The 22,275-nt window shown below is 56.3% G+C and overlaps 1 protein-coding gene across 2 annotated transcripts; it reads left to right on the top strand.

Moving 5' to 3' along the window:
* The first annotated feature begins 1,200 nt into the window (after positions 1-1,200).
* On the top strand, positions 1,201-21,856 carry PDGFRB (platelet derived growth factor receptor beta). 2 transcript variants are annotated; one of them, XM_047073688.1, is made up of 21 exons: positions 1,201-1,387; positions 1,910-2,176; positions 2,890-3,017; positions 3,133-3,307; positions 3,920-4,112; positions 4,803-4,918; positions 6,041-6,164; positions 6,629-6,840; positions 9,268-9,362; positions 10,308-10,440; positions 10,989-11,093; positions 11,444-11,554; positions 12,846-13,005; positions 14,095-14,255; positions 14,779-14,897; positions 15,153-15,275; positions 16,009-16,120; positions 16,563-16,662; positions 17,182-17,287; positions 18,102-18,334; positions 19,857-21,856. In XM_047073688.1, the coding sequence occupies exons 1-21, from the start codon at positions 1,216-1,218 to the stop codon at positions 20,026-20,028; spliced, it is 3,117 nt and encodes a 1,038-aa protein (XP_046929644.1). In that variant the 5' UTR covers positions 1,201-1,215; the 3' UTR covers positions 20,029-21,856. The 2 variants fall into 2 exon arrangements, with proteins under 2 accessions (XP_046929644.1, XP_046929646.1); XM_047073690.1 differs by lacking the exon at positions 1,201-1,387 and having other exon boundaries at positions 2,010-2,210.
* The last annotated feature ends 419 nt before the right edge of the window (positions 21,857-22,275 follow it).

The following is a 22,275-nucleotide window of genomic DNA, read 5'->3' on the forward strand; positions in this document are numbered from 1 at the left end:
TTGAACCTCAATTTCCTGCCTTTCCAGTGGCTCTCAGTGGAGTCCTTTTTCTACTGCCCACTCAACTCAGAAACCTCGGTGGACCCCTGCTTGTCCAGAGCCATTAGCTCAAATCCTTTGCTCGGTCCTCCGTACCCCGTGGCCCCTCACCGGCTGCCCCCACCCCACTTGCTAACAGTCACCTCCGTCTCCCACCTCTTCTGAGGACTCATTGGTATCAGCCTGGCTGGTCTGCTTCCGGTCTGGGACTCCCCTCCCCTGCCTGGATCTCTCACTGGCTGCGAGCTCCCAAGGCCTGGCTGGGCTTCTCCTAGCACACCCTTCCCTCACTGCTGCCTGTTACATGCCGTCGGTGCTCCAGGGGCTGGGCGGCCGACCAGCTAGTCAATCAATGGTCACTGGCAATCAGTGACCAGCTGACAGCCTACCAAGGATGAAGGATGACTGACTGGCTGGCTGAGCACCCATAGGTCTGGGGGACGTGGCTTATAGAACCTTTCCCGGAGGATATCAGCAGGGGGAGGGGAACCAATCACCTGACCGCCCCCCCACCTCCCGCTCACACCCCGGTTCCCTCTGGCTCCCAGCGGCTGCTGAGTCTCTCCTGCCCAGTCTGACCTACTCTGAACTACTGTGCTCCACCCTCCCCGAGCAAGGCCACCTCTGGGCTTTGGATGGAACCCGGGCAGCTGGGGCAGCTGCAGGGAAGGGGCTCAGAAAGTGACCTGGGAAGTAATGCAGGAACTGGAGGCCTGGGAATTGCTTCCCGAGGATTTCCTGAGGCCTTCGGGAGAACATGCCCACAGCCTGCGCACAGCATAGCTGAAGGACTCTGAGGCTTAGGATGGAGAGACACTAAGATCAGGAGGCCAGGAGGCTAGAAGGAGTCCCTGGGGACCAGGCACTGGACAAGCAGGCTTCAGAGCCACGGGTTCCAGTCTCTGTTGGATTAGGGAGGTGTGTTCTTCAAGGACTGTGCAGATATGGCCTCCTCCAGGGTCAGCCGCGGTGGGGAGGTGCTGACGCGCCTGTGCCCTGACATCCGGTGCCTTTTCTCCCAAAGGCCAGGTGCTGTTGCTGCCCCTGCTGTTGCTGCTGGGACCACAGGCCTCCTGGGGCCTGGTCATCACACCTCCGGGGCCAGAGCTTGTCCTCAATATCTCCAGCACCTTCGTTCTGACCTGTTCGGGTGCAGCTCCGGTGGTGTGGGAACGGATGTCCCAGAAGCCCCTGCAGAAAACGGCCAAGAACCAGGATGGCACCTTCTCCAGCACACTGACACTGACCAATGTCACTGGGCTAGACACGGGAGAATACTTTTGCACCTACAAAAACTCCCTCGGGCCGGAGCCTGCTGAGCGAAAACGGCTCTACATCTTTGTGCCAGGTAAGGGCCCCCCCCTGTGTGCTCACTCCCTGACTTCTCAACTGCAGGTATCTGGGGGAAGCTGAGAGTGCTTAGTGAACACTGTGAGGCACAGCCAGCTTAGAAATGCAGACAAATCATGGAATCCAGCCTGGCTCAGTCCAGGACTGTGTTTACTCCCACCCCTTGGTCTGGATATCTGACTCCTCCCTGCCAGCCCACCCCATTCCTGGCTCCCAAGAACTCTTCATTCTCAGCAGGTTCCAGTATGCTCTCTTTTGGCCTCCACGTCCTAACTTTCCCATTCTCCAAGCCCCAGGTACTAGCTGCCCTTTGACTTGTGGCTGATTTTCTTTCTCACCCTGGTGCTGACCGTATCAAATGTGAAAGCTAGAAGAGACCTCTGAGAGCAGCCTTATTCTATAATGGGAAGACTGAGGGCCAGAGAAGGGAAGACACCTGCTCAAGGTCACACACAGAAATTCAGGGGATAGCCAGAAAACCAGCCACCTTGACCCTCATTCTTGGCTCCACACCTGGCAGATCCGACTATGGGCTTTCTTCCCGTCTTCCCCGAGGACCTGTTCATCTTTCTCACGGAAATATCTGAGATCACAATTCCCTGCCGAGTGACGGATCCGAGCCTGGTGGTGACACTGCACGAGAAGAAAGTGGATATTCCACTGCCCATCCCCTATGACCACCAACGTGGCTTCTCTGGTATCTTCGAGGACAAGACCTATGTCTGCAAAACCATCATCGGGGACAGGGAAGTGGATTCTGAAGCCTACTATGTCTACAGTCTCCAGGGTGAGCCCCCTTTCTGGCCTGATGCTCAGCAGAGGCAAGTATGACCCTCCGCAGAGGTATAGCCCTTTCCAGTTTTACAAAGCGTGCAATTCCGTTTTTCACTGGATTTTCACTGTAGTCTTGGAAGGCAGGTGGTGTTTCCCCATTTTACAGAGGAAAAACCTGACACTCAGAGGTTACGGGAAGTGTTAGTGGCAGGGCTGGGCTGTACACTGGGTCAGGCAAAGGCACAGGCCTTGGAGCCAGGTGGGTTTGAAGGCCAGCCGTGCGCTTCCCGTCTGAGTGACTTTGCACAAGGCATACAATCTCTCTGAGCCTACTTCTTCCTCTGTAAAATGGGGGAAATAGTGACTGCCCGCCTAGTGGGATTATTGTGAGGATTAAAAACAGAGGCTGCCTGGTGCGTGGTTGTGCTCAATGCATGTCTCCTATACTTAGATGCCCAGAGAGGACATTGGTTTCAAGTCTCTTATCCCTTCTAGAATGTCAGCTCCATGAGGACAGGAATTTTGTCTGTCGTGTTTACTGCTAAAGCCTCAGTGCCTAGACTAGTACTTGGCATATAGGAAATGTTTAATAAATATTTGTTGAATGAATGAATCTTCTACACCAGTCATCCCTTCTCTCTCTCGGAACCCCCACTCCATCCCCAAGCTGAAGTGCTGGTGGCTGGTGGTGGCCTCCTCATCCCTAAGCCAATCTCTCTCCATCAGTGTCGTCCATCAATGTCTCAGTGAATGCAGTGCAGACTGTGGTCCGCCAGGGTGAGAACATCACCATCATGTGCATTGTGACCGGAAATGAGGTGGTCAACTTTGAATGGACATACCCACGCATGGAGGTAACGCTGGGCCAGGGGTTGGAGGAAGGGCCAAGGAGGGATGGATATCTTGACTTGCAGCCTAACTTCTTGGACACGGCCTGATTTGGGGGGCTTTCCCCACCTGTCCCTACAGAGTGGGCGGCTGGTGGAGCCAGTGACTGACTTCCTCTTCAATGTACCCTCCCACATACGCTCCATCCTGCACATCCCTAATGCCGAGCTTGGCGATTCAGGGACCTACATCTGCAATGTATCGGAGAGTGTGAATGACCATCGAGATGAAAAGTCCATCAATGTCACTGTGGTTGGTGCGTGCCTTGGGCTTGGCCCCGACCCTCTTTCTGTGCCGGACCTAGACACTGTCACAACCCCGGGGTACTGTCAGTCACATTCAAGGACAGCTCTAGCTTCATTCAGTACCAACCAGAGCCTATTTCCGGGATAAATCCAAACCAAAACACAATGTCAGCCCCAAATCCAACTCTAATCCCAGCCTAGGCTTTCTGCCTAGCCAGAACCTCAGCCCCAACCAGATTTCTAAACCTAACTGCCATCCCAGGCCCAGGCAGCCCATTCCTCAAATTCAACCATGTTGCAACTCACCTCAGCTGCAATCCTGAGCCAGAACACGCCCGGTAAGAACAACTCCAGTCCCAATCTCAAACCTGGCTCCCAAACCAGTATCACCCCTCAGTTTGGCCCCTGCTTCCGTCTCAGTTCCAAGGTCAACCCCAGCTCCTGTAACTCCATCTCTCCTCCGGCTCCTAAAGCCTGAAGCGCCGCCCCCAGAAGGCTGGGCTCCTTTGGCATTCAGTTGATGCCCCGCCTCCGGGAGCCCCGCCTCCAGGAGGCGCTGCCTTATTGGTAGCCGGGCATAGCCCCGCCCCCGGGGCATCGCCCCTGACAGCCGCCCCTTGCAGAGAGTGGCTACGTGCAGCTGCTGGGAGAGCTGGACGCCGTACAATTCGCGGAGCTGCACCGCAGCCGGACTCTGCAGGTGCTGTTCGAGGCCTACCCGCCGCCTACTGTCATGTGGCTCAAGGACAACCGCACGCTAGGCGACTCCAGCGCAGGCGAGATTGCCCTGTCCACACGCAATGTGTCTGAGACCCGGTGAGCAGCAACCCACCCACCCCATTCTTGAAGTTACTCTCTGCAGCTGCCAGGCAGCCCACAGCCTTCAGCCACTGGATAAACCTAGACCCACCTTTCCCGAGAGCCCACTATGTGCGAGGTGCCATGCCAGGCACTGGGGGGTGCTGCAGAGATCCAGATAGACTGCTCCATGCCTCCTAGAATTTCCTGTCTATGGGGGAAACAGACATTGTTCTGACGATCACCCAGATGTGTAGTTGTCCTTGTGATGGGTGGAGCCAGCAGGGAGCAGCTGAGGAGAAAAAGGCCAGAGATTAGGGAAGAGGGTGCCAGGCAGGCCACTACCACCTGTGCATGGATGGTGGCCGGGAGGCTGATGAGCAGGCTGACACAGGCGCACTATGTTAGGATAAAGCAATGCCAGGCCTTTCTGCAAGGGGGAGATGTGGGGGGGGAGGGGGAGAGGGAAGGGGTGCTCCCCCCACCCTCCTCCTCCTACCCAACACTCCCTCTTGGCTCAGTGGAGCCAGCTTCCTGTAGGTAGGGATTCATGAGAGTCCTGGCTTTGCTACCGATGCCTGTGTAACTTTGGGAAGCCCCTGTCCCTCCCTGGGTCTTGTTTTTCTTGTCTGTACAAGGAGGTGGGGGGGGGGTGGTTCCCATAAGAGTCCTTCCAGCTCTTTCAGCTGGGTCTGTCTTGCTCCCCAGGTATGTGTCAGAACTGACATTGGTGCGGGTGAAGGTGGCTGAGGCTGGCTACTACACCATGCGGGCCTTCCACGAGGATGCAGAGGCCCAGATCTCCTTCCAGCTGCAGGTCAATGGTGAGGGGCCCTCCACCCTGCCTCCCACCAACCCCCAACCCCCAACCCCCCCGCTTCCATCAATTCTCCCTCCCTACACTGTCCACCCACCCATAGGGGGAGCAGGAGCAGGAGCTGAGGACTCAGGAGGCTGGCTTCTAGGCTGAGCTCCAACACTTCCACTGCTGGATGAACTCAGTATATCCCCTCTTTGGGCCTCAAGTTATACAAGGAGGCCACTGGGCTAGACTGGTGTTTCTAAAACCTCACAGCAAATTACATAGAAGGTTAGAAGGTAAGGAATGCTGTAGAAAAAAAGAGACTGGGTAGACAGGACTGAGAGTTCAGGGCGCATATAGCCTCATCGAGCTGGCCTCAGGGAGGCGACGTTTGCGTGAAGACTTCACGCACTTGCCATCAGGCAAGTGGCTGGTGGGAAAGGGCCCACCACGCTGTACGAAGGCAGCAGCAACAGCAGAAAGCCTGTGTGGCTGGAACAGAGCGGGGGGGAGTGGTGGGAGGTGAGGTCAGAGCTGAGGCCTGGCAGTCGGGGGCTGGGAGGAGGGCAGACAGTACAGTCCTCTAGAGCTGCCGTATGGACCTTGGCTTTTCCTATGACGGAAATGACCAGCCACTGCAGGGTTTGGAGCAAGGGAATGACACACTGAAGACTTACTGTTTTGTCAATTGACTGTCTAAAAATAAATTTATTTTGAAAGAGAATTTAACCTCTCAATTGTAGATGGAAAATCAGCATCACATGTCATAAATAGAAAGCAACCACTAAAATAAACTCTGAGGAAACAAAGCAATGCTATTAAATTCTAGTTCCATGCTCGCTCTTTCCCAGGGCTTTCTCTGACCCTCAGACCTGCTCTTGTCTTTGTTAAAAGGGAAGATTAGCGAGTCTCAGAGAGGTGTTAGAGACAGACTAGCACCCCACTGAGGCTTCCCCTTTGAAGTACCCAGAAGGGGAATCTGTCAGTTTTCACACCGTGATTCCTGGTATTTAATGTTCACCTGCAGCCTGAAGCTCCCTTCCCCAAACCCGGGGGGAGAGGCTGGGCCAGGTCCTTCCTGAGGGCCTTTCTCACTGTCCTTTCTGACCTCCCCACCTCCTGGCCTCCTGCCCTCTCCACACAGTGCCTGTCCGTGTGCTGGAGCTAAGTGAAAACCATCCTGCCAGCGGGGAGCAGACAGTCCGCTGTCGCGGCCGGGGCATGCCCCAGCCACACCTCACCTGGTCTACCTGCAGTGACCTCAAAAGGTGAGCAGACCTGGGGCCTCTGTCTCCCAGGGTAACCACAGCTGGCTGGAAGGACCCAGTGGAGCTCGTCTAGATCAGCCCCTTCTCTGGGCACATTGTTCCAAGCTAGAGCCCAGTCCTAGGAGATGTGGCTTCTTGGAGATTCTCTGTATGACCTAAAGTGTCCGTTTCCTTACCTTGACTCATGATCAAATGAATGGAGCGGATTTTGCCATCCAGGGCTTTCCGTTCTGGGGTAGGAGCGCCCTCTGCCGGTCAGTCTAGGGGCCACAAGAGGAACGAGCTCAGGACCAGGCATTGGGAAGAAGCAGGAACCAGAGGGGGGTTGGGGGGGGGGGCAGAGGGGTGGAGGTAAGGGGAGCCTCCTTCCACTACCGCCCTGTGGCGCTGCTTGCCTTTGGTTTCAGTTTCCCAGTCCGAAGAGGGAAGGGACTGGAAGCTGACCCGACTGGCTCTCCCGGCAGATGTCCGCGCGAGCTGCCGCCCACCCCACTGGGGAACAGTTCCGAGGAGGACAGCCAGCTGGAGACTAACGTGACTTACTGGCCTGAGGATCAGGAGTTTGAGGTGGTGAGCACGCTCCGCCTGCGCCGTGTGGATCAGCCTCTGTCCGTGCGCTGCACTCTGCACAACCTGCTGGGCCACGACATGCAGGAGGTCACCGTGGTGCCACATTGTGAGTCCTCCCGCCTTGGTGGCCCCTGAAGACCATTCACCCCCATCACAACCCTGCCATACTTGGATCCGTGCCTGTGAGCCCAGTGGGCTGCAGCCAGTGTGTCTGTAGGCACTCAGGAGCATTGTGAAACCCACCAGAGTGTGTGAAACCCACCAGAGTGTGTGCTCTTACGCACTCACAGAACAACACAGTATTGGCATGTGTGTGTACATCCATGGGTCTCTGATATAAATCATGGCTATAGTATATGTACGCTGTATGCATGTCATAAGCCATGCATATGAGTAGGCCTGATCCTTGGACGCAGGTGCAAACTTTCCAAGTGTAGATTTGTAAACCACACAATGAAGAATGCCCAACCCCCAGACACGCATGTAAAGCTGGAGTGCATGTCTGTCAGCGTGCATGAGACCTACCTTGTGTGTCAGCCCACCGAGTGTATGTTTATAAACCGCGTATATGAATATGCCCAATCCCCAGACACGTATATAAGTCCAGGAGTGTATGTCTGTATGCACGTACGTGCGCATGCACAATCCCCGTGCAGGCGTGCAAACAATGCATGTAGAATTCCTACGCATGTGTGCGTCTGTGTAAACATGGAATTGCAGCACACCTTTCCGCGAGAGCGTGCAAACACAATCTGCACACAGATGCCTGCTGCACAATGCACGTCTGTTAGAAGATACACAGACGTGCATGATTCTTGTCTATGTGAATAGTCTCCTCCAGTACCTGGATGCTCTTGCTCCCTGCTAGTTCCTGTGTGTGCATCTACCTGTCTGTACTTCGTTTACCCGCTCGTTTCCTTATTCAGTAAATAATAACGGAATAGTAATCCCCAGCTTCTCACTGGGGAAGGCCCAGCCCTGCCTGCCCTTCTAGTGCCCACAGCCCAGAGACAAGGCAGAGAAGAAAACAGACAGTCCCACTGCCGGGGTCAGTACTTTGTGGGGGAAAGCCTAGAGAGAGGAGGGGGCTCCGTGTCCAGCTATGGGATTCAGGAAAGTGTCCTGGAAAAAGGAAGCTTTAGGTCAATACCTGAAAAGATAACCTGGGAGTTAGCTGATGAGGAATGGTGTTCCGGTAAAAAGGTATGGCCTGTGCAAGAGCCCAGAGGCATGATGGGATCAGAGAAATCTTGGCTGGAGCACAGAGTATGTGTGTGATTTAGGGGCTGGAGAGAGGAGACAGAGGCAAGGGAGTGGTAAAGGAGGAGCTGCAGGGGTGGGCAGAAGCCAGCGCAAGCAGAGCGTTGAGGGCTGTGTGAGGCATTTTGACAGGTCGGTGAGCTGGCCCACACATGTGTCTCCGTACGCAGAGCTGCCTCCAGCCCCCCACCCTGGGATGGGATAGGTGGAGGTTTTCATACCTTATCTCACTCACACGCACACACATGCACACATATCCCTGAGCAAGTGGGCACCTGCCGACCAACTTGGAGCGAGACAGGAGTAAAGCTTTCATGTGCCACCCGGAGGGGAAGCTGTGTACCAGCTCATGGGGAAACGACCATGGCTGGATGAAGCCTCTTCTTTGTACTCAGATGGCTCCTTGGAAGATTCAGTCTTCCTTCCCAGGACTGCGATGTGTGACCTGGTGGGGAGAGGGAGGAGAGGAGTGATGTTGGTCTGCGACCCTGGGGAGGAAGGACAGGGCCTCCAGGGGAGCCGAGAGGGGCAGGTGGGGGACAGAGGGGGAGGGAATGAGTTCTTCAGGGATCCCATGGGTGGCCAGTGGGTCAGGGCAGGGGGGATGAGGGTCTGGCCTGGGTGGGTGCAGAGGGAGGGGGAAAGAATGGGAAGTTGTGCAGCAAAGAGGCTGAGGCCTTAGGGAGGAGACTTGGGACTTGGGGGCCCCGAGTTAGCCCTACCTGGTTACCCCTGCTCCCTGGGGGATACACCTTATAACTACTGTCACTACCCCAATGCCACTGGGTACTCAGGGGAAGCAGAGGAGGAAACAGTCTGGATTCATCAGGTTGTGTGAGCTCAGTCACTCAGTCCATTGGCCACTTGGTCAGGCTCTGTCCCAGCTGTGACAGCCCCGGCAAGGGCAGAGATTCAGACTCGAGGTGAGTCTAGTCATCAGGAGCTGGCATCTAGTCTGAAGCCATGGCAGACACGTCAGGCCTGGTCAGACATGTCACACGTGGTCAGGCCAGACTGATCCTTGCAAGGGCTGAGGTATATGGGGGCCCACAGTGAGCTGAGCTACAGCTGTTACTTAGGGACGTGGGTACTTATGGGAGAGGCTGAAGTTCTGGCCCAGAGGGAGGGGCTGTGAGTCTGATGTCACGGGCATGGTTGGTGGAGAGGGGGACAAGCAGAGAGGGTTCGTGTTTCTGGAGGTGGGGTGAGGGGTGGCCAGGGCAGCTGCTAAGCTCCCTCTTTGCTTACGGCCAGCTCTTGTCTCTGCTTCCAGCTCTGCCCTTCAAGGTGGTGGTGATCTCGGCCATCCTGGCCTTGGTGGTCCTCACAATCATCTCCCTCATCATCCTCATCATGCTCTGGCAGAAGGTAATCTCCCATCCTTGCCTAATGGGTGCAGACTGGTACACCATTTTCTTTTTCTTTTTTTTTTTTTTTTTGCACGGAGGCCCCTGCCATCCTTGAATATTACAGGATCTGTCCACGTCCCAGCCCAGCACACAGGGCAGGTGTAAAATGATATAGAACGGCACCGGTGTCCGAGCTGCCTCCACCCCCAGCAGCAAGGGCCATCTCAGGCCTGGTCCAGGCCATCCAGGGTCCCCTGCCCCTGCTCTGCCCTCCTGGGTCTTACTTGGACATCAGCCCTGCCCCTCCCAGCCACAGGGCAAGGCACTTTCTGGGTGGACCGTGGACTCCAGAATTCTTCCACCTCTCACCCCCAGAGACTCCCAGGATTCTAATGAAACGCATTCGCGTCCTATTAACCTGTAATTTCAATGCCCTGTTCTGTGGCTTCATTATTCTCCGATCCCAACATTTTAGGATTCCCGAGTTAAGATTGCAGCACCCATGATTCTATCATTCTATGATTCCAACATGCTATGATTTCGACATTCTAAGCTTACATCCTTCTGAGATTCCTGCTGCGAGTGACCCAGCATGGGGAGGGGTTGTCCATACCCAGCCGAGTGCCCCTAGCTTGTGTCCATTTCCGGGGCTGCCTGCCCTTCTATGCCCATCTGGGGAGCAGCCAGTGCTCTGGGAGAAGCTGGTGAAGAGGTTCTGATGAGCCGGGCCCTTGGCCGTTAGCCCCTCTTCAGCCACTGCCCAGCTAAGGCCTGTTGTCATCTGTTCTCACTGAGCCCACGGAGCTGAGCTTTATCAGTAACTTGCTGCATGACTTCAAATATGCCTCTGCCCCTCCCTGGCCTCAGGGGCTCCTGCTCCATCTGTTCCGTAAGGGGCTATAGGCTCGTGGGCCCCAAAGCCCAGAACTCCTCTGACGATCCATCCCTGGTGTCGGTCCTACAGAAGCCACGTTATGAGATCCGATGGAAGGTGATTGAATCTGTGAGCTCTGATGGCCATGAGTACATCTACGTGGACCCTATGCAGCTGCCCTATGACTCTACCTGGGAGCTGCCACGGGACCAGCTTGTGCTTGGTCAGTCCAGGGAGTAGTCGTGGAGCAGTTTGGGTACTTGAGGCGGGGGGGAAGACTGTCTGAGGTGTGGTTCAGCCTTGCCATGACTAGCTTTGAGACCTAGGGCTGCCGTGCTGCGTTCTCTGGCCCTCAGTGTCCCCGCCGCCATATAATGGGCAAGGTGGTCCCCTAGGGACCGTTCAGCATTGAGGTCTATGATCCTGTGCCTTTGTGAGCTGGGAGACCTTTGTGGCGAGAGAGGAAGTATTCATCGAAGACAGCCTGCATGCCAGGCCTGTGCTTAGACTAGCTGGAGAGGGTGAGGCATACAGAGGAGCTGAGCACCCTTCTGGGGTGGGAAGAAGGCTTCCAGGGACAAAAGATGGTCCAGAAAGCAGGCAGAACTTAGATGAGACACCAGGAAGGCCTGCCAAACACTGAGGTCTTATCTTAGGAGACTCCTTTAGGGGAACACCTTAATTCCAGGTGGCTTGGGGGATTGACCTCAGAGAGGATGGGGTATGCCGTTTCCTGGTGGGCCAGGAGCTGAGGGATTGTCTCTACCCCAGGACGCACCCTCGGCTCTGGGGCCTTTGGGCAGGTGGTGGAGGCCACAGCTCACGGCCTGAGCCATTCTCAGGCCACAATGAAAGTGGCGGTCAAGATGCTGAAATGTGAGTCCTGGGAGCCTGCCCCTCCCTCACGTCTGGGCCCCACATCTCCCCTGCCCCTTGCCCGCACATCCAGGCACTCCCTGATTCTGATTTGCTGGGCGCAAGTGGTCCGGTCACCTGGTGGCCAGCACCACTCCAGATTCTGCTTTGGCTAAGAGGCTTCCTCATTCTGCCCCCTCCTCCTGGCACCTCCTTCCCTCCCTGACCGTCCTCCCATCCTCTTTCTCCTCCCCCTGCACGTGGGTCCTCACCACCCTCGGCCATCTGGGTCTTCCAGCACGGGGTGGGGCAGAAGGGCCTCCTTGGGGCCTCGGTGACAGGGCAGGCCTGAGGCCCCGTCTCCCCCTCAGCCACAGCCCGCAGCAGCGAGAAGCAGGCCCTCATGTCAGAGCTGAAGATCATGAGTCACCTTGGGCCCCATCTGAACGTGGTCAACTTGCTGGGGGCCTGCACCAAAGGAGGTACCAAAACTACTCCCCCAGAGGATTCTATAAAATGCCAGCAGCCCAGGCCTGGCCCCTCCCCACCCCTCCTCAATCCACAGACAACGAGACACTCCAGCTGGAGGGTCTGCGCCCATCCTGCCCTCACCTCACAGACCCACACGGGTGTGGGGTTTACAAACTCACAGAATCACAACACTTTCAAGGCCCACAGACTCCTCGGGTCAGCCGTTTCCAAACCCCGGGGGTGCTCTGACATTTTTTCTCCACATGTTTATTTATTTTTGAGAGAGAGAGAGAGAGAGGGGGAAATGCATGCGCAAGTGGGGGAGGGGCAGAGAGAGGGGGACAGAGGATCTGAAACGGGCTCTGAGCTGTCAGCACAGAGCCCGATGTGGGGTTCGAACTCTCGAGCCGAGAGATCATGACCTGAGCCGAAGTCGGACGCTTAACTGACTGAGCCACCCAGGCGCCCCAGTTCCTCTGACATTTTTAAATTTTCACAATACATTTTACAAACTGATCAATCACGGCCCCTGTGAGGTGAGTTATATCCCTACAATTGGAGGCCACCAGCATGCTGATTGGCAGTGGCTTTCATTCAGATCACAGAATAAAGCCTCTCTAGCCAGTGTGTTTATTTGAAGCTCTGATTGCAAGTTAGGCTGTAAAAAAAAAAAAAAAAAAAAAAAAAAAAAAAAAAAAAAGAAAAGAAAAAAAATGCTATCGTTGTTTGCAGCTGCTTATTGTGAGATTTGGAATTTTCCTCAGTATTGTGCAACCAAAATAAAATACAGAAGTACATTGCGTACATAGGCCAATTTATGTCCGCAAGATCACCCATTTCAAAATTTTTGTTTTCATCAATATCTTCCCGTTCCCACTGATTGGCTTCAAGTAAATGTGTTGCATTTGAATTGATCCAATAACCTGATAATAAATAGTTGCCTTGATTTCCTTTATATACGGGACTCCAGAATAAGTTAGTGATATGTACCATTGTGTACTTGCCATGTGCCAGGCCCTGAGCCGTGCCGACGAAGGCGTTACTTTATGAACATTCAGGACAGCCCTTGGAGGTGGGTGCGGTTAGCCCCATTTAACAGATGGGGAAAGTGAAGCTCAGGGAGAATAAGTACCTCGCTCATGGTCGCGGAGGCGGGAAGAGAACCCAGGTTCGCCTGGTGCCAAAGCCTCTCGGCCGTCTTACCCGACTGCCTTCCCGACGTGCAGCCGGTGGTCGGCCTCAGGGTCCCGATGGGAAGTCTGTGGCCCCCCGGGGACTGTCGCTGAGCCTGTGCCCCCCTAGGACCCATCTACATCATCACGGAGTACTGCCGCTACGGTGACCTGGTGGACTACCTTCACCGCAACAAGCACACCTTCCTGCAGCGCTGCTCTGACAAGCGCCGCCCGCCCAGCGCCGAGCTCTACAGCAACGCCCTGCCCGCGGGGCTCCCTCTGCCCAGGTACCAAAGGAGGCCGGGGACCCGAATCTTCGGGGAGCCCCGAGGAGCACCTGCTCGCTCCCTCCTGGCTGGGGCGGAAGCCGAGGCCAGGGTGGGCAGACAGGGTGTAGGAGCCCAGGCTGTTTCACGCACGGGTCAGTCTGGGACCCGGGGCTTGGCCTCCCCCGGACCTGGCTTATCACTCTGGTGATGGTGTTGGTGGGATCGGCTGCCACCTACGGACTGCCTACAGGGGTCCCGCCCTGGGCTGGGCACTCTCTGTGGATGTGACCCCTCGGCCCCTCCCTCTGTGTCGTGACACCCTCTCCTTTCACGGTGAGCACCTGGGGCTCTCCGGTCCCAGGCCCGACTCCCATCGCAACGCACGGTGCTCTGCACCCTGCTGGGCACACCAGTCTCTAGCACGCAGTCTCTGGTGTGCGGTGTCCCGTGGGCAATGCAGCGTCTTTCTTCTTCTTTTCCAAAAGTAACTTTTCCTACTTCTGCTGATGACAACAGCAAGATGGGTTTATTGCAGAGACAAGCATAACTTCAGAAAATCCTTAAAAGACATTACGGCTCACCCCTGTCCTCCCCAAATTTGATCGATTTCCTTCCGGTCTTTGGTCTACCTCTAGAGACACGTGTATACGCGGTCCCATAGCTCTCTGGGGAGCAGGTGCTGCAGGGAATTAGGGCAATTCCCTACCTCTAGAGACACGTGTATACGCGGTCCCATAGCTCTCTGGGCTGTGGCTGAGGCCTCCCAGGACATCACGGCTGGATGGTGTCACAGAAAGGCACGTGCTTCATGCTCTTCTTATGACCCTCATGCTGGGGTGCTGTGATCATGCCTAGGTGTGAGCTCCCTAAGGACACACACTGGGTCTTGTGTCCTCTTAGCACCCCAGTGCCCAGCTTAGGGCCCCACCGGCTGGCTGAGAGAGCTCACTGCGTGGCTGTTCAAGTTGTGACTAGCTGAAGGAGGATGAGTGGAAAGAAGAAATCCCTGAGTGATAGTGCCCGGTGGGCCCTGGGGGCGAGCAGGGACGGGAAGGGAAGGAAAAGGACAGCCTGTGGCTCCTCCTGGGATGTTCCTCTCTCCCCCAGCCACGTGTCCCTGCCTGGGGAGAGTGACGGCGGCTACATGGACATGAGCAAGGACGAGTCGGTGGACTACGTGCCCATGCTGGACATGAAAGGAGGAATCAAATATGCAGACATTGAGTCCTCCAGCTACGTGGCCCCTTATGACAACTACGTCCCCACAGGTGGGTGCACGCCTATGCACCGCCCCCTTGCCTATGTAATCATGCTTTCTTATCACAGCCTTTCTTACTGGGAGGAAGGTGGCCTTGTACCTATTTCATAGATGCAGAAACCGAGGTTAGCCACCTGCCCAAAGCTGTCCTGTGGTGAAGCCCCATCGGGAGCCTCTGTTTCTGGATCCAGCAGGGAGGAGTTGGGTTGGAGGAGTACTTGGCCTCCTGGGGTGCTGGCACACCACAGGCACAAGGCTGACCCAGTATCCTTGAGAAGCGGGCAGGTCAGGCTGAGAAAAGGTGGCCTAGGCCTCGGGCTAATGCCAAAGGCTTTTCCGGCCAATGAGAGCACTGATAAGGTAGGAGAGGTTTACATTAGATATTTGGCAATTGTTTTCCTTTTGCAGGAGACTTAGAGGGTTAGTAGTTACCTGTATTGGACATTCGGCCTCGGTGAATAAAAGGGCAGGGGTTCTGTGGGCCATGTGGAGACACAGACAGTAAGTAGGTGAACTTCTGCTCTCTCTCTTAGCTCCCGAGAGGACCTGTCGGGCAACTCTGATCAACGAGTCCCCGGTGCTTAGCTACACAGATCTTGTGGGCTTCAGCTACCAGGTGGCTAATGGCATGGAGTTCCTGGCCTCCAAGAACGTACGTATGGTTGCAGCGAGCGGAGCAGGGTCATGGGGAGGTGGGCAACCCAAGCCAGCCAGGGTCCTCCAAGTACACAGCTCCATATGGCAGCTACGTCCCCTCACCACAACTCTGGTGGGTGAGGACAGTCAAAGCTCTCACCGCGTGGCCTCTCACGCCTGTGTGGCGATGCATTTTCCCCAAAGCTCTTGACGGGGAGGTCTTCTCCTACAACTGCCCCCAAGGCCTCAGCTCCCATCTCCCCCAACCTAGTGCGTCCACCGAGATCTGGCAGCCAGGAACGTGCTCATCTGTGAGGGCAAGCTGGTCAAGATCTGTGACTTTGGCCTGGCTCGTGACATCATGAGGGACTCGAACTATATCTCCAAAGGCAGCGTGAGTACCTTCCCTGACCCGTGTGACCTGGGAACAGGTTTCCTCCTGGTCAGCGTGGCTGTGGCATATAGGAGGTCAGGACGGAGTTCCTCATGGCTTACCCTGCCCAGTGGTGACAGGCTTTGCCACCAGCTGTGCATGGGGCAGGAGGGGGCAGAGATGTTAAGGTTGTACGGGTGAGCCCAGGGCTCAGATTCACTGGTCATGGCAGGGGGCGAGGGACCAGCTGTAATGGGTTCTGGGAAGAGGGAAGCAGGTCAAGTGTATATTTGGTGACCATTCTGCCTGCCACTCATGTTCCCACTTTCCATAAGGGGACAGTGAACCCCAGAGATGGAGGGTCTCTAGACCCAAGAGATCTAAGGCGGCCGGGTGAGAGCTGGGTGGCACCTTGGCATGTCCCTGGCTCCCCTGCTGTCTGCCAACCTGGCCAGGGCCTCTACTGGGATCAGGAAGAAGGGCCGTTCTGTAAGAGGCCTCAGACCCTGGGGCTCCTCCTTAGGGTAGAGGCTGCCATGTGACCAGCTTGTGGGTGAAAAACCATGGCCTTCTGATCCTCTGGCCAGCACTGGGATGAGCGTGGGATCTGTGTGCCTGCAGAGGCGGGCTCTCAGGGTCTGGGGAGTAAGGCGCGGGGGCCTTACTAAGTAAGGAGGCCAGACCTCCTCCCCTTGCCCAGGCACAGAGTGGGGCTTGCCCTCCTGGTACTTAGTGCCGTCTTGCCCTCCCACAGACCTTCCTGCCTCTGAAGTGGATGGCTCCCGAGAGCATCTTCAACAGCCTCTATACCACCCTGAGTGATGTGTGGTCCTTCGGGATCCTACTCTGGGAGATCTTCACCCTGGGTATGCTTCCTTTTCCCCCAGCCCTCAGCTGCACGGCACACTGGCCACTCACACCCCCAGCCTGGTGGGGCCATGGGGCAGGCTCTGCGAGGGGGGTCAGGGCTCTCTGGCTCGAGTCACGGTGCTGCTGCTGTCTCGCTGCTGTGTGAGCTTGGCAAGTCCCTTGTCTTCCCTGGGTCTCTTTACCTCTCCATCTCTCGAGGGGTCTGGAAGTGACATCAAAAAGTCTATTTGACTCTGGCGTTCTCTGGTTCTCTGATTCTGGGGGTGCTGGTCATCTCTGTCCAGAGCCTCTACAAGAGCCACATCTCCCAGTGCCGAGGCCACCGCACCCTCGCCCGCTCAAGGGCTGGTGTGCCTCTCCCTGTGCCATAGAATAGGGCACCTGCCACTTTTCCAACACGTCTGAGCCTGTGTATCTCTTGTCTCTGCTTCCTGACAGGTGGCACCCCTTACCCAGAGCTGCCCATGAATGAGCAGTTCTATAATGCCATCAAGCGGGGTTACCGAATGGCCCAGCCTGCCCATGCCTCCGATGAGATGTGAGTGGAGCCTTTGGGAGGGTTTTTTTGGGGGGTACAAACCATAGATGTCCAATGTTGCCAGCTTAAGGTGAAAATAGATTAGTTCAGGGAGCTAGAAAAACCTTGCTATAGCTGTATCTAGGCATTCAGACACCGTCATCAGGAATCTCTTGTTTTACCTGGTCTCTGCTGTCCCCTGCGCTGGCCTGGATTTCAGGCCACACGGCTACCTCCTCACTGCTTCCACCATAGTTCGAGTAAAAGGCCCCAAGCTGACTGTCAAGGGCTCAGCTGGGGTCTCGTGCCCACCCATCCAGAGCAGGGCATGAAAACTCCTACCAGCTAGACCTGCCTGGGCCGTGTGCTCACCAAGGAGTGGTCAACCCCATGGAACCACCGGTGGAGGGAGGGCCTTGAGGGAGCGGGAAAAACAGTCCCATCCACCTGTCCTCCCCAACTCCCTTCATTACCCACCTCGTTCTGGGAGGCGGCAGACTCTGAACCAGAGACCCTGACCCCCTGTGCACCTCTCCCCAGCTACGAGATCATGCAGAAGTGCTGGGAAGAGAAGTTTGAGATCCGGCCTCCCTTCTCCCAGCTGGTGCTGCTTCTCGAGAGGCTGCTGGGTGAGGGGTACAAGAAGGTATGTCGGGGCAGCGAAATGGAGAGTTCTGGTCCAGAAGTCAGACACTGGGTATTTGAGGGACCACCCTGTATCCTCTTGGGCCTCAGTTTCCCTGCTGGTACTAGTACGGGATGGGCTGGAGCTACGAGTGGAATTTATTTTAGCAGCACAGAGGTTTTTGAGATGACGTCCTGCTTGGAAGTCGATGCCTACAGCCCCCTTCATCCTGCTCCCTTTTCATGTCTCTGCACCCATGCCACGGCCTGGGTCTCCTTCAGAAGTCTGAACAACCCCAGGCTCCATGTCTGCTAAGGGCCGGACCGCTTGGACCCTGTTGCGGGCTCATTTGAGGCCAATGAAGCCAGTAGAGCCTGTCCACCAGAGGGAGTTACAGGGAGGGGTGATGCACGCTCCCTGTCCCCTGTCCGTTCCTAACCACACTCCCCCCCCACGTCTTGTCCCAGCTCAGCGCCCGGTGAGATGGAGTGGGTTGTCACCATTCAGTAGTTAGGGAAACTGAGGCCCCACTGAAGGAGGTTGAGGCGGGGGGAGAGCCCACACCTGTCTACTCCGAAGTAGGGGAAGTGTGAGGGTCACGGGCACTAGTCTGCCGACTGCCCCCTCCCTGGGGGGCCCTGAGCTCACCTGGTCTTGTGAGATGCCAGGTGGGAGAGCCTCCCGGCTGTGAGGCTTTGGGTAGGTCTCCTTCCTCTCTGAGCACCAGTTGCCTTAGGCAGGAGGGGCCAGGTCAGAGTCTGATGCTAGATGATCCCCACGGGCATTTCTGGTCTGAACATCCCTCTCTCTTGGGTTCTCCCTCCCTGTGGAGCAGAAGTACCAGCAGGTGGATGAGGAGTTTCTGAGGAGCGACCACCCAGCCGTCCTTCGGTCCCAAGCCCGCTTTCCCGGCTTCAATGGACTCCGATCCCCCCTGGACACCAGCTCTGTGCTCTACACTGCTGTGCAGCCCAACGAGAGTGACAATGACTATATCATCCCCCTGCCTGACCCCAAACCCGAGATTGCTGATGAGGGTCCCCTGGAGGGTTCCCCCAGCCTTGCCAGGTAGCCACTGTGGCCTGAGGCCCAAGGCAATAGTGTGCAGTGTGTGTGTGTGTGTGTGTGTGTGTGTGTGTGTTCATGCCATCAGGCTTGCCTTAGAAGTAAGCTACCTAGGGTGAGCACTTGTTCCTGCCAGTGAGTAGAAGAGAGAACTGAACTCATCTGACCTTTGATGACCTCAGGAGGAAAGGGCAGGCTGGTAAGAGACAGAAGGGCTAGGGCTTAGCTGCAAGGTAGCTGTTTCCTGAAAAGTGGCCCCCACGGGCCATCCACCCTATCATCCTATCCAGGCCCTAAGGAGAGGTAGGAAATCTAATCGGCATCCCCGGCACCCTGTGTATCACTCTGGGGTCATCGCCAGCCCTGGCCTCTGCTCTGTTCTCCAGGACCATGGCCCGAGGTCCCCCGGGAGCCTGGCGTGGTTGTGGGAGGCATAGTGCCCACAGGAACTGAGGTCAGAATTCAGGCTGGGAAGGAGATTCACGTTTTACTTTTGCCTTGAGATGTGGTGAAATTACAGTAGGGGTGGGGGCGTGGTTGGAAGAAGGCCCAGCCGTTGCCTGGACTTCATGTTCCGACAGGATCTTCCCTCAGCTGGAGAGGAGAGTCCCCCGTGAGGCCAGACCCACCCCCAAAACCAGATCCCCCCCTCTGGTGCAGTGGCAGCGACTGCAGGCTGGGTTTCAGCTCCAGCTCTGCCCCCAGCCGCCCTGAGACCCATCTCCCACGGGCGCTGGGAGCACACACAAGATCTAGAAGGTCCTCCACACCGTCCGTAAGAAGCAAATGTTCCAAGGCTCCTGGTAGCCAGTATGCAGAGGAGTTAAGCTCAGAGTTCAGACACCTTGAGGTGTGAATGCTGGCCCTGCGATGTGCCCTCAGACAAGCTGCCTCCACTTTCTGAGCCTCAGTTTCCTCAACTATAAAATGAAAACGGTAGCACATGTCTATTTGGAGGTTGCTGAAGGATCCAATGGGATCAGCTTCAGGAGTGCAGGGAATGGAGTTGCTGGTGAGGAACGAGCTTTGGAGCTAACTGGATATTCTGCTCCAAAGTCTCGCTGTGTGATGTCGGCCACTGACACAACCTCTCTGAGCAGCCCTTCCCTCATGATGCCTATCTTATGTAGTCTTTTTTTTTTTTCTTTTTAAGAATTTTTTAATGTTTATTTAGTTTTGAGAGAGAGAGAGAGAGAGAGAGAGACAAAGTGTGAGTGGGGGAGGGGCAGAGAGAGAGGGAGACACAGAATCTGAAGCACGCTCCAGGCTCTGAGCTGGCAGCACAGAGCCCAACGCAGGGCTCGAACTCACGGACCGTGAGATCATGCCCTGAGCTGAAGTCAGATGCTTAACCGACCCTTAAGCCACCCAGGCGTCCCTCTTATGTAGTCTTTACAAGGCTTCAATGAACTAAAGGGTGTCAGGTGCATGGTGCAAGCTTGCACCCGCAGGAAGCTCTTGATTATTGCTGTTATCTTACTCCGGCTCCCTCCCAGCCCCTCACACGTGTGCCTTCTCTTCCTAGCTCCACCCTGAATGAAGTCAACACCTCCTCTACCATCTCCTGCGACAGCCCCCTGGAACCCCAAGAGGAGCCAGAGCCAGAGCCCCAGCTCGAGCCCCAGGTGGAGCCAGAGCCACCACTGGATTCATGTTGCCCTGGGCCTCGGGCCGAGGCGGAGGACAGCTTCCTGTAGGGGGCTGGCCCCACCTCGCCCTGCCTGGAGCTCCCCCTCTACCTCCCAGCACCCAGCGCCTCCCGGCCTGGCCTGGCCTCCCATCAGCTGTCCCTTTCTAGAAAGCTTTTGCCGTGGGTATGTGGCACCAAACCGCTGGGGCTGGCTTAGGAGGCAAGAGGACTGCAGGGGCCGTGACCAGCCCTCTGCCTCTGGGGAGGCCATGTGACTGGGGGCCAGGATTCTCCCAGGGCACTTAGTTTCTCCATCTACGGGATGGGAAAGCCGGGCTCGGTGACGCAGAATCTGGGATTCTCTCCCTGGCTGACAGGTGGGGAGGCTGGAATCACTAGAGAGAGTCTCGAGGTTCCGGAGGGGGGGGGATTAGCTTTTTTCTGTTCAGCCAGCTACGCCTCAAGGAGCTGTAGCCTTCTCCTTGCACTTTCATCCACCTAAGAGCTGGGGAAGGGACTCTGGCATCCCCGGCTCCTGGTGAGCCGGGGCCCAGCCTTGGACAGTGGTGTTCATCCGGAAGCCACCGCCCCTTAATGCCAGTCTCCACTTTCCCAGGCCCAAGCTGGTCTGGGGCCATCCACGCTTAATGCTGGGGGCCGAGCCAAGTACAGGACACCCTGGCCCACAGCTGCTGTCCCAGGCACTTGGGACACACCTCCCCATACAAAGTGCCCGCGTTCGTGTCTTCCTGGCCCCCTAAGTGCGGGGGGTCTTTTTCCTTGTCACCACCAGTCTTACTTCACCCACCAGAGTCTCCGGGGCCAGGTGGGCCCCACATCTGTGATGAGCGTGCTGGTGGGCCCGCCAGAGGCGTCCACACATGTGGATCAGGCTGCGCATTGGACTCGACATGGGACCCTGGAGGGATCCCTCACCCTGTCCGGAACTGTTTGCCCTATTGAAAGATGAGCAAGGTGGACTCTGTGACTTCCGGTGCCCTGCCAGCACGAACATTCTAGAGTATTCCAAGGGGTGGCACGCTTGCCCAGATGAAGCAAAGCCAAACGCCCCAAACCTCCGTCCTGGGCATCAGCTGGGGTCTGGGGAGATTTCAGACCCTGCCTCACTCTCCGGGCATTCAGGAACCGTGCCCTTTCCCCAGGGCCCCGGGCAAGTCCCAAAAGGCCAGCTGGCCAGGTCTTGACTCGAAGTGACAGCCAGTGTCTTGGAAAGCCCCCAGCAGCTGCCCCATGGGAAGACTATGGAACCCCTTTCAGGCTCACAACCACCTCTGGAGCCTTCCTGAACAAAGGAGGCAGAGAGGGCAAAGCAGGCCACCTCATGCAGTCTGCCTCTCCAGCACCTGTCCGGGTCTGTGCCACAGACATAATGGACAGTGAGGAGTCCGGGGGTCCCCCAGAAAGGACAAGAAGGCTTTCTAGGGAACCTGAGAAGGGGTGCAAGAGGCAGATATCTTGATATCTTGGGGGTTTCCTTCTCACCCACCAGCTGCCCGGTCCCCAAGGGAGTAACTGTGGGGTATGGCTTTGTCACTGCCCAGGCCCGCTCACTGTACTCTCTCTTCCAGCCACGCCCCAACCCAGGGGGCATTGGAGGTGCCGGGGAGCAAGGGCTGCAGCCAAGACTGTTGGCAGGAAGAGAGCTGGAAGTGGGAGGAGGGCAGCCTAGCAGCCCCCGGGCACCAGCCCCCTCTGCCCATCCAGGAGATGGAGTGGGTTCTCACTACGGTACCAAAGATGTAATCACCTAGGTTTACAAGTATTTTTAGGACTCACATTAACTCACATTTATACAGCAGAAGTGCTATTTTATATGCCATCAAATTTTCTTATCTGTGTACTTTTTTTTTAAGGGAAAGATTTTAATATTAAACCTGGTGCTTCTCACTCATGGACTTCGTGGTCTCTCACGGTTTGGGTCCCTGTGCCGGGAGGTGACAGATGTGAAATGGGGTGAACGGGGCTGATCCCCGGCCACAGCGTCCCCACACAGGGTCCTTCAGTTCTGAGTCTCATTTCCATCTGTAAAATGGGGATTTTCACACTCCCTCCACCCCTTGCTAGCAGCCGGATGGCCTGGACCTTGGGCTTCGGTTTTCCAAGGTGTGAAATGAAAAGGTTCTTCCGGCTCTGCAGGGCCTGGCCCTGGGACCAGCTGGACTGTTCACAGGCTCATGTGAAGAAACCTGAGTCCCTCCCGCGTCCCCCACCCCACCCCACCATGTGCTTTGGCTTTGGCTGTTAAGCTGGGACACCCCCTGCCCTCCCCTCCACTCTGCCCGCAGCCCAGGCT

Source organism: Lynx rufus, unplaced genomic scaffold, assembly GCF_022079265.1.
Source record: "Lynx rufus isolate CCGP_SWC_20201006 ecotype Redwood Valley unplaced genomic scaffold, mLynRuf1.p SCAF_1, whole genome shotgun sequence".
NCBI lineage: Eukaryota > Metazoa > Chordata > Mammalia > Carnivora > Felidae > Lynx > Lynx rufus.

Excerpts from the sequence above, each read along its gene's own strand:
- PDGFRB (XM_047073688.1), top strand. The coding sequence starts at position 1,216 with ATGTCCCAGAAGCCCCTGCAGAAAACGGCCAAGAACCAGGATGGCACC. Across the intron at positions 16,121-16,562 it reads CTGGGAGATCTTCACCCTGG|GTGGCACCCCTTACCCAGAG; the intron begins GTATGCTTCCTT and ends GCTTCCTGACAG. Across the intron at positions 18,335-19,856 it reads GGTTCCCCCAGCCTTGCCAG|CTCCACCCTGAATGAAGTCA; the intron begins GTAGCCACTGTG and ends TTCTCTTCCTAG.